General features: G+C 36.5%; 1 protein-coding gene across 4 annotated transcripts in view; it reads right to left on the bottom strand.

Moving 5' to 3' along the window:
* The window catches only part of LOC123557401 (probable asparagine--tRNA ligase, mitochondrial), a 335,510-nt gene that overhangs the window by 19,600 nt on the left and 303,547 nt on the right, over positions 1-12,363 (bottom strand). Inside the window, exon 11 of one of the 4 annotated variants that reach the window (XM_053543758.1) lies at positions 10,303-10,347. The exons of the other annotated variants lie outside the window; for them this stretch is intronic. Within the exon in view, the coding sequence (XP_053399733.1) occupies positions 10,330-10,347 (18 nt within the window). The 3' untranslated portion in view covers positions 10,303-10,329. The remainder of the gene's footprint in view (positions 1-10,302; positions 10,348-12,363) is intronic. 4 annotated transcript variants of the gene reach the window in all.

Here is a 12,363-nt window from a genome sequence, read left to right as displayed (position 1 = left end):
ATTTAAATATCTATATCATATTTTTTTACTGAGTTTCATATGCAACATTTCTTTGTAAAACGTTGTACTGGCATTTCAAGTTTTGAATTTTATTATTGGTCATACAATATATTTTTATAAATTATATCCAATGTAATAATTATGTAAGGGAGTTTTACACATACATGTTCAACTGTACTCGATACATTACAAGATTTAATATTCCGATTAATTTACAATTCAAATTTTACACACTGACGACCGATTTCAATTATTAAAAGGGCTGCGCATGAACATAAGTGTACAATTATCATATAATAAAATAACACATGAGGCCACCTAATACTCCTGATAACAATTAACGTGTAACATTTTACCTGAGCATTCTGGGAAAATATCTACCCATTCAAATTAAATTGACAAAATCATGGCCTCGTGTTTTATTACGGCATTTACACATTTTTCAACAGACATACCCTACCAGTTCCCTGAATCTTACCGCATACAACTGTTTGAGTGTAAACAAGCTTTCTTTGTTGAGTGACCTAGTTTTAGACCCTGCATGACAATAATATTCAGATATTCTGACAGCACAACTCATGACAGTTCTGGACATGAACAAGATTTAACAACTTTCCTTGATTTATGGTGACCTGATTTTGACCCCATAACAAGTTTCGAATTACTAACTCATACAAGATAAACATTCTGCTAATTTATGAAAAGGTCCCTAATGCCTCCGAGTTAACAGCTTCATTTGATGGGTGACTAGATTTGACCATAGACCACGTTTCAAATTCGCCATAAATATTAAATAAACATTCTGACAGTTCCATGAAATACATAAAGGGGATCTAGTTGTTAACAATCCTTGATGCCACTGAATGACCGTTTTTACTTATATGAACAATCTCTACAGCACTGAAATACACCGCATACAATTTATTATCAACTCGCAGCCAACCTGAAATACACGGGCATACAATTATATTAACAATCCCTGCAGCCACCTGAAATACACCGCATACAATTATATTAACAACTCCTACAGCCACCTGAAATACACCGGCATACAATTATATTAACAACTCCTGCAGCCACCTGAAATACACCGGCATACAATTATATTAACAACTCCTGCAGCCACCTGAAATACACCGGCATACAATTATATTAACAACTCCTGCAGCCACCTGAAATACACCGGCATACAATTATATTAACAACTCCTACAGCCACCTGAAATACACCGGCATACAATTATATTAACAACTCCTACAGCCACCTGAAATACACCGGCATACAATTATATTTACATCTCCTGCAGCCACCTAAAATACAGTACAGCCAGTGCGGAACCTTCAAAAATCCTTTGACCCTCGCGGTAAAAAAAAATTACGGGTGTTCAGTAGTGATGGCCGGACACCTGATCGGCCCTCGCGGTCATGATCACAGCAGTTCGTGGTGGACGGTCATGAGGATTCGCAGTATTCATGCAAGTGACCATCGTGGTCAACATTTTATTTTAACATTAACTGTATAACAGTGTATGGTAGCAGTTAACTGTTAAATTTATCATCTATAATGTATTTATTATAAATATATCTATATCAATTATTTATTTTACTCGTTTACATTTATTGCACATTTCTTTTGTATAGGAACTTTGTTAACTGTGTCCGATATTTTCAATGTTTTGATTTTAGTTTATTGTCATTGACAATAATACTTTTTTCAATAAATTATATCCAAATTGTAATAATTATGTGAAGGGATGTTTTACACATACAATGTTTCGAACTGTGATACGTTGATTACATTCACAAGATACTTATATATAATTGCCTGTTATTTACAAATCAAATTTTGACACGTCGTCGACGTATTTAAATAGAAAGGGCTAGCGCATAAACATAAGTGTTAATTATCAAATAATAAAATAAACACAAGAGGGCCAAGATGGCCCTAAGTCGCTCCCCTGAGTAACACACAATAACAGTGTAAACATGTTTTACCTAGTGATTTCATGGAGACAAATATTCTGACCAATTTTCATTAAGATTGGACCAAAAAACATGGCCTCTTGTTTGTTTGTTTTGGGTTTAACACCGTTTTTCAACAGGCAGGCAGTTACCCTAACCAGTGTTCCTGGATTCTGTACCAGTACAAACCTGTTCTTGAGTGTAAACAAGCTTATTCTTTGATTTGAACTGGTGACCTAGTTTTAGACCCTACATGACCCAGATAAAAATTCATGTGATATTTCATGCACACAAACATTCTGACCAAGTTTCATGCACAACAAATGAACAAGAGTGTTAACAAGCTTTTCCTTTGATTTGATTGGGTGACCTAGTTTTTGACCCCATAAGACCAAGTTTCGAAATTAGCCTAGGAATCATCAAGATAAACATTCTGACCAAGTTTCATGAAGATAGGGTCATAAATGTGGCCTCAAGAGTGTTAACAAGCTTTTCCTTTGACTGGGTGACCTAGTTTTTGACCCCATATGACCCAGTTTCAAATTTCGCCTAGAAATCATTAAGATAAACATTCTGACCAAGTTTCATGAAGATAGGGTCATAAATGTGGCCTCTAGGTTGTTAACAAGATTTTCCTTTGATTTGACATGATGACCTAGTTTTTGACCCAGCATGACCAAGTTTCGATCCAGGCCTAGAAATCATCAAGATAATCATTCTTTGCAAGTTTGTATCAAATCAAAGCATAAATGAAACCTTTATATGGCTGAAAGGGCCAAACTAGAAAATTTTGCCCATTTCAAGGGCAGTAACCCCAGAACACATGATGGAATCTAGCCGGTTTTCAAAAGGAACTGAGATCTTATTGTGACTTAAATTGTGTGTAAGTGTGGTAAAAATCAAATATAAAGGTAAAAATCAAATATAAAATGTCACTTCTATCATGTTCACAAGGTAAAAATTAACAAATTCTGGCTCTTTCAGGGGTCAATTAGGGGCCGTTAACTCCGGAACATACGACTGGATCTGACAGATTCATCATGGGATCCAAGATTTATTGTTGCTGAAGACATTTTGCAAGTTTGTATCAAATCAAACCATAAATGAAGTCTATATATGGCTGCAAAAGCCAAAATAGCAAATTTTGGCCCCTCTGGAACCCATGATGGGATCTGGCCAGTTTTCGAAAGGAACAAGTCTGATTAAAGTTGATTGCAAACTGTGGTCTCTATCGTGGTCACAAGCCAAAAATAGCAAATTCTGGCCCTTTAAGGGGCCATAACTCTGGAACCCATGATGGGATCTGGTCAGTTTTCAAAAGGAACCGAGATATTATGCCAATACAAGTTGTGTGCAAGTTTGATAAAAATTGATTTCAAACTGTGGTCTCTATCGTGTTCACAAGCCAAAAATAGCAAATTTTGGCCCTTTAAGGGGCCATAACTCTGGAACCCATGAAGGGATCTGGCCAGTTTTCGAAAGGAACTGAAATATTATGCCAATACAAGTTGTGTGCAAGATTGCAAAATGTGGTCTCTTATCGTGTTCACAAGCCAAAAATAGTAAATTTTGGCCCTTTAAGGGGCCATAACTCTGGAACCCATGATGGGATCTGGCCAGTTTTCGAAAGGAACCGAGATATTATGCCAATACAAATTGTGTGCAAGTTTGATTAAAACTGATTGCAAACTGTGGTCTCTATCGTGTTCACAAGAAATTGTGAATGGACGAAATTCAAATCATAAATGAAGCTGCTATTGTGCAGACAAGGTTAAAATAGCTAATTCTGGCCCTTTCAGGGGCCATACCTCTGGAACCCATAATGGGATCTGACCAGTTCAAGAAAGGAACCGAGATCAAATGGTGATACAAGTTTGTGCATGTTTGGTTAAAATAAAATCATAAATGAAACCACTATCATGCAGACAAGAAATTGTTGATGCACGCACGCACGCACTGACAACGGATGAAGGGTGATCACAAAAGCTCACCTTGTCACTATGTGACAGGTGAGCTAATTAAAAAAGACATGTTAATTCGCTAGTGTTGAGGTCAGTTTACATAAAACACCAAGAATATTACGTTTTAATGCATAACCATAGCAAAACAACTGCTCTGTCCCATCAGGTTTCTGAAAGCTTTGATTAGTTCTAGTAGCCCCTAAAAGGCCAAGTGCCCCCATTTGAACAAACTTGGGAGAGGACCTTATAATAATGCCACAAACCAAGTCTGATGAAGATCCTTCTAGCGGTCCGTGAGAAGAAGTTGTTTTAAGGTTTTATTAATTTTGGCTCAAGCGGCCCCTAAATGAGTGCCAAGTGCCCCCATTTGAACATACTTGGGAGAGGACCTTATAATGATGCTATAGACCAAATTTGATGAAGATCCATTAGGTTGTTCATAAGAAGAAGTCTTTTAAAGGCATTTCTATTTCTAGAAGGGGTTAAGTGCCCCCATTTGAACAAATTTGGGAGAGGCATTAATTGTCATGTATAAGATGGACTCCTGATCATCCTTTGCTTGGACATTTCTTATTGTAAAACTTTTTCACTTTCTTCAGTACAGAGTTCTTAATTGTAGAATCGTCCAGTGACTGTATGACCAGATGGACAAGGCACTTGAACGACTTGCCCATAAGGCCAGAGTTCTTTGATTTTTCGTTACTCAGACCCGCCGACCCTATTTTCCGTCATTTTCGAAAAAAATAAAAATTGAATTTTCAAAATTATTTTCCGGCGATGACTGATGTTTTGCTGCATTCTGACGACGACGACAACGTAAATATTTGTCAGCGCATTATCCGTCAGTGTCATATAGGCGCAATTTCCGCTCAAATGGAAGCGTCTTCCGTACGTTAACAAAAACTTGAGTGAAATTTAAGATTGTCTTTGAACGATTTATGCGCGATGGAAAAGCGGAATATTTGGTTTGTGATCTAGTATACAGACAATAAAACAACGAATAACAAGTTCTGTAAAGGTTACGGTCAGTAACGGTGTCTGAAAAGGTTAGAAAAACATAGATTTACCCGACGTAAATAACAGCGGCAACATTGAATGTGAATTTGACATTCCTTTGGCGGTTATATATTACATGAGGATGAGGTATAGGAGCAACAAAGTGCTGCCAAACAAAGGAGTCATCCATTTCAGAATTTGGGTTGTTTTTTGTTTTTTTTACCAGGAGGGAAAGGGGCCCAGGCTTGTGATTTGGAGCAAAAACAGCTCGGTGTTTGGGCAAAGGGGGATAAAAAACCTGATGTAAAGTCAGTTTTTTGGGAAAACTGCATAATTTAAAAGATATTTTCTGAGGGAAGGACCCTATTATGAAGGGGATAAAACCCTGTGATATGCTTATGAAGACATATATATATATTACAAGTTGCCTGATTGGAGGTATTTATCTATATATTCCATTGCATACAAATCCTTTTCAGGGACCTGTCTAGCTACTTATGCTTTCAGTCATTTTCTGGCCATCGAATATAAAATAAAGAGTGGCCCGACTTTGAATCACTTGCCCCTAATCACTGTGGGATCGAGCCCCACACAGGTCATCATGTGAAAAAGATATCCAGCTGGCTGACGAAAGGTAGGCCATTCTACCCAGATGCCAATTCTTGCCTGAGATGATGCCGAGAGGAGTACCTGGGGTCTTCCTGCACCATTTAAGTCTGGAAAGTCACCATATGACCTATAAAATTGTGTCAGTGTGACTTATAGCACAACAAATAAATATTAAAATGTATTAAATAAAGATCTTGGTCAGAAAAGTTTATGAATTAAAAATAAAAGTATGCACATGCTAAAAATGAAACCAGCTGATCAGACCATTGAAAATTGCTATTCAGTCATCAATTTAATACTCGCCGAAGATGTTATGACTAAGGGCAAATAGTACCCATGCCCAAAGAGTGATTTTGTTAAAGTTTTTGAAATCATCAATTTTATGTTCAAGAATCAAGATAATAAAAAAGTTAAACACAGAAAGGTAATTTTGTTTGTATTAGTGTTAAATGCGTATTAAAGTAATGTTAAAATCCTTTCAGGCAACACATTTAAAGTGATCGCTTATCGTCTGTTGTTTTAGTAAATTTTACTGCCTTTTTTATTTTTATTTTTTTCCCTCCTCCTGTCAACATTTTCCTGCCCAAAATCCGAGTAACAAAAAATAAAAAAACTCTGGCCTAACTGAAGAAAACTGCGTACAACGTCTTTTTTTAACTTATGGTTCCCTTGGCAATACAGGGGCGTTTTTTTTCTTTTCCCTTCCATTGCTTATTATCAGTCCTTGTCTGTGGCTCAAAACATGTGCACCCAGGTTTCGTCACCTGTTAGCAAGTTAGAAATAACCTGACTATCACAACCTTTGTATGTTATCAAAAGTTCCCTGGCACATTTAAGGCATTGAGCAAATGAGGTAGCCACCTAACGCAAACCTTTCTCACGTCTAAATGCTTCTTCAGAATTGTTTGCACACTGCCTTCTGATACCAGTACAACTGGCTATATGTTTCACCGACAATCGCGCATCCTGTTCGACCACAGCTTTAATAACAGCAGTGGTGTTTGCCTTGGTAACAGAGGTTTTAGGCCTACCAGAACGGGAATCATCTTCGACAGATAATTTCCCAGCTTTAAAAGCTTTAACCCACCTAAAAACTGTGCGCACTGAAATGGCCTGAGGTCCATATATACCATACAATTCATCAAATATCTTGCTTTGAATCTGTATCAAGCCTAATACGGCATTTAATATAGCTATGAATTTCAGTCTTTTCGTCCATTTTGCAATGTGACAAGTAAATTGGTCAGTGTATATGACTGCATGTATTTCAATTTGAAATAACTCGGTCATTTGAAAAGCAAATAAACGGATATCGTTACCTATTGGACACTTCATTCAAGTGCAATGAAGCATTTTAAAAAATAATTTGGATAAAACTACGGAAGCCCATTAGTGACAGAAGTTTTTTGCAGGACCCTCATAACACATCTTCGGATATACAGTGTTCGTCTAGGAAATAATCGTCCTCCGACTTTGATATTAGTAAGCTTTCTTCCAAAGATATTGTAAGTCTTGGGACTTTGCCAGGTATAGTACCTCAGCAAGTTGACTCTTGATTTTTATAGAGATGGCTTTCAATTTTCGCAATGAAGAACCTCCAAATCTTTGGGTGGAAGTTAATGCTGATGATACTGAAGGTGAACAGGCCCCTGGGGACCTTCAGAAATTTTTTTCACATGCTCTGTTTGATGAATCAGCTGGTGTTAGTGAATATAAAATGTAGATTCTTTGTCGGATTTGCCAAAGCTAAAAGTGCCCGAGAAAGATGGTTCAGTGTTAGAATGTTTGGTAAATTTAATTAACACTGCATTTACTTCTCAGTGTGATTTGGAACCTTTGCTCAGAAGATACAGACTGCCAGAAAATCGTGACAAGGCTTCACCGCCATTAGTTAATCAAGAAATATGGAAAACATTAGATAAGAAGGCAGTCATCTTCAGGATTAGTCTGTACTAGGCATACAAAATCTAGTTATGAAGTTATCAAGCTTGTTGACATTATGAAGAAAGAGAAGTTCTTGAATCAGGAAATAAAAACATTGTTTTCTGATGTTATCACCATATTTGGTCAGATACAGTACAATTTAAGTCTGAGAAGGCGTGTTTTCAACAGATCGTATTTGAAAAAGAAGTATTCTTCTTTGTGCAGTAGCGCTATGCCTATAACCAAATTGTTTGGTGACGACATTTCGAAAGAGGTCAAGAGTTGTGACACATTGTCCTATTTAGGGAGTGAGTCTTCATACAACAGTTTCAGTTGGGATGTTTACCATTCCTGTGGTTGTTATTGTCTTGGAAATTATGGTAACACATACCAAAGTCAAGGATTTAGGGCTCAGCCATACCCTATGTGGGGCACATCATTTAAATTTGGCCAAGCGATTGGAAAATCTAGACCTCCTAGGAGGACAGCTACAGCTACCAGTGCTTCAGCTGCTGCCACAAACAGGCAGGAATAGTTGAGAAGGTAAGTTCTGTAGGGCAGATAAAATTTTGCATAGAAGTTTGAAAAAAATACATTTCTGACCCTTTGATTTTGAATGCTGTGAAAGGTTACAAATTGATTTCATTGAACAGCCATTCCAAAAAAAAGGGTTCCAAAAGAAATACCTTTTTGATTTATCTGATTCGTATTTCTCTATACCTATACATCAATTTTACCCCGGGGGTCATGATTTGAACAAAGTTTGTAGAAGTCTGTTAGGCAATGTTACATATCAATTATCTAAAATCTAGGCCTTTCGGTTTATTTTAAGCAAATTTATGAAGATTTCCCTATGTACAATCAAGTAACCCATGGGGCTGGGTCAATTTGACCCTGGGGTGTCAAGATTTGAACAAATTTTGTAGAGGTCCACTAGGCAATGCTACATGTCAAATATCTAAGCTCTAGGCCTTCTGGTTTATTTTATAGAAAATTTTGAAGATTTTTCTATGTACAATCAAGTAACCCCATGGGGCGGGGTCAATTTGACCCCGGGGGTCATGATTTGAATAAATTTTGTAGAAGTCTACTACTAGCAATGCTACACATCAAATATCTAAGATCTAGGCCTTCTGGTTTATTTTTAGAAAATTTTTGAAGATTTTCCTATGTAAAATCAAGTGACCCCTGGGGTGGGGTCAATTTTGACCCTTGGGGGTCATGATTTGAACAAATTTTGTAAAGGTCCATTAGGCAATGCTACATGTTAAATATCTTAGCTCTAGGAATTCTGGTTTATTTTTAGAAAATTTTTGAAGATTTTCCTATGTAAAATCAAGTGACCCCTGGGGTGGGGTCAATTTTGATCCCGGGGGTCAGGATTTGAAATTTTTTTGTAGCGGTCCACTAGGCAATGCTACATGTCAAATATCTAAGCTTCTGGTTTATTTTTAAACATTTTTTGAAAGTTTTCCTATAGAAATCTATGTAAAATCAAGTGACCCCTGGGGCGGGGTCAATTATGACCCCAGGGTCATGATTTGAATAAATTTAGTAGAAGTCCACTAGGCAATGCTACATGTCAAATACCTAAGCTCTAGGACTTCTGGTTTTTGAGAAGAAGATTTTTTAAGATTTTCCTATGTACAATCAAGTAACCCCATGGGGCGGGGTCAATTTTGACCCCGGGATCATGATTTGAACAAGCTTGGTAGAGGTCCACTAGGCAATGCTTCACACCAAATATCTAAGCTCTAGGGCTTCTGGTTTTTGAGAAGAAGATTTTTAAAGTTTTTCCTTTCGGTTGCCATGGCAACCAGAGTTCTGTATGGAATTCAATTCTTTGAACAATTTCTGTAGAGCTCATACATGCCATATTTTCAGATGGTCAATAAGGGAGATTTGCCTCAGCAGGGCTTTTTTTAAGGAATATTTGGGTAAAAATAAGGGAGACTTTTATTTGCTCATTTTTTACACGCTAAATAGCCGTTTTCATGAAAAAAATCATCAAGTTTTTTTACATTGAATTGATGAGTGGAGCCAACAGTTGAGTACAGAATGCATGATTATTACTTATAGCACTTAACTTAATCCAAGGAAATTCAGAATTCCATGAAAGTTGTTTTTGCTTTATGTGTTGATGCTTCTGCATCTGGAGAGAGTGATCTTTTTGACATGTTTAAGCATACAATACTCAAAAGATTGTGGAGATACCATGTCAAAACAGCCTTTTAAGGGCAGTCATTTCTTTTCATAAATGAAGTTGTTAAAACAAAAATGAAAGTTGTTCTTTTGCTGGATTGTCCATATTTAGATCAAACTACATGTATTTAACCTGGGAATTCTTCTCCCATTAATTATTGCAACATGACAATATCACAAAGGAATGGCAGTCAATTATTCGGGCAGTATGAATTGCAATTTATATCATAAAATTCACTTATCCGAATTCATGTTTGTCCGAAATTCTGTGTAGTCTGACATTAACTTGCCAATTTCATTAAGTCGTTGATTTTTTGCATTTTTAGCTTCTCTCATTAGATTAATAATCAGTGCATTTCATGCAGTGTTAGAAACACCATTGCACTATAGAGCTCTTGAGGAATAAACTGCTTGGTTTGAGTAAATCCGTGAACTATGACAATAAAGTTTTTCTTTCTAAGAGTAGAAGATTATGAACTAAATTGGTGGATAGAGAATATTAGAGTTAAATGGCAAGAGCATAAGAACTGATACAGTCTTGAGCCTGTACACATGCGTCATTTGATGGTTTTGGTGGTATAGACCTAGATACACAGTTGCACAGAAGCGGTAGATGGAGCTTTCAGCAGTCGCAATACAATATAAATTACCTGGAACTTCTTGCAATCTTTTATTCCTTACAGGCATTTTATAGTCTGTGAAATAGAAATTCAGTCAGATAATGTATCTGCCATAGCTTACATAAATGATTTTGAGGGTATGCAGTCTAGGGACATGTATGATTTGGCAAGGCATGTTCTAATCTCTGGCCTGGCCTGGCCCGGCCTGGCCTGGCCTGGCCTGGCCCGATGAGCCTAATTTCCGACTGAGCCGGGCCAGGCCAGGCCAGGCCAGGCCATAGATTTCAATTTCGTGAAAGTGATTTCTATAGCAACTTTAAAATCTGACTTTTGGAATAAGTTTGGATATTTCAGACATTGTATAAATACATTTTGAACCACCACTCTGTAAAATTATACACCTGGGAATAAGCCTGTAGCTAACAAAACTATTATGTCTAATCTAAAGGTGATGCCTAATTAATTGTTATGACTATTATCAGGGGATCTCCACCTCAATTGACCCTTGACTGGTGGTTTGGTTTTCCCCAAATTGAATAACCTAACTAATTTTATTATTTTGTCTATTGAGGATTATTTAGTACTGTCCGAAATTATTGAACTAGCACTCAAGAATATATTTTGTATGCTTCTGTAAAAAAAATTGTGCCCAAACATAAATAAAAATATAAATATTGAAAATCAAATAAAATATAAACATTTCTTTACTGCCAGGTCGTACATGCAGATAAAGTTGTGCTGATAAACGTTCAGCTGCCAATCTCGGGACTGTAAGTTCGAAACACCTGTTTGATCATTTTCATTATCATTTTTTTTTTAATTTCCTCCGTAAACTTAGAATGCAGGAAAATTACCACTTATCGTGATTTATTGTTCATTTATTGAAAGAAATACACAAATATTTGACATTATTCTACATACAAGTTATTACCATAAAATGTTGTAAGAATAAAACCAGTATCAATAAAATGACATTATATTGATTTAATGAAAACAATCTGAATTGAAATCGAACCCACGGTAACATGTGTGAAAGTCGGAGAACTTATCACTACGCCACTGTGCCATTGGTAAACTTTGCATGTTATTTTGGTCAATTTCGGTTACAAAAATGATGTAAAATAAAGAGTGGCACCTGTCAATACTAACGGACAACAACTTTCAATTTCTAAAATAATGCTACCTCCGTTCTAGAACCTGGGATAGTATGGTGCGGGGAAGCGATATATAAATTTTGTAGTTTAGGTTATACACATACTGAATATTTTTGTAAGATTGTTTTTATATTGATCTAAGTATGTGGAAAAAAATCATACAAATTCTTGTGAAACAGGCTCAAGAGCATCTTTTAGCATGAAATATATCACTTAGAAATAACATAAACACAATGCACCATTATTTTTTTGTGCAAGAAAAATATCAATAATCTAAAATGCCAACACCCTGACAATGAGTTAGAGGTCCCACAATTAATGAATATTATTTTCATTACTTTTCCATAGATTGAACATCAGCTTAACTAAACCAAACACATTAAAAGTTCAACTGAACAGTTAAAAGGTCAGCTAAGGATAGTAGGGACACAACCTGTAATTACAATTCCCAAAGAGATGTGTCCTCAGTGCATGTAAATATTCAGTTATATTGCAGCAGGTAAACTTATCAATGAAATTAGCCATTAGTTTTAAAACCAAGTGTTAAAGCTGACTTTAAATAATTTAATTACAGAAAAAATGGGTAGTTATCATTTAGTTACACCATTTTCTTCAGTGCAAATCTGTGTTTCAAATAAGATGAATGACGACTAATTAATGATTCTCCAGAGGACTGGTTGACATGCAGCAAGTAAACAATGCAGGTTAATACTGCCTGCTATTGTAATTGTATATTTAGATTTTATGCCATTCATTTGTCTATGTATAATAAAATCTGGCCTGGCCTGGCCTGGCCTGGCCCGGCCCAGTACAAAATAGAGCTCATCGGGCCAGGCCAGGCCAGGCCAGGCCGGGCCAGGCCAGGCCAGAGATTAGAACATGCCATTTGGCAAAACGTATTTGGGAGTGGTGTCTACACAGACAAATTTACATTTCC

This window comes from Mercenaria mercenaria, chromosome 5, assembly GCF_021730395.1.
Source record: "Mercenaria mercenaria strain notata chromosome 5, MADL_Memer_1, whole genome shotgun sequence".
Lineage (NCBI taxonomy): Eukaryota > Metazoa > Mollusca > Bivalvia > Venerida > Veneridae > Mercenaria > Mercenaria mercenaria.
The sequence above is the reverse complement of the archived record's forward strand: the minus strand, read 5'-3'. Positions and strand labels throughout refer to the sequence as shown.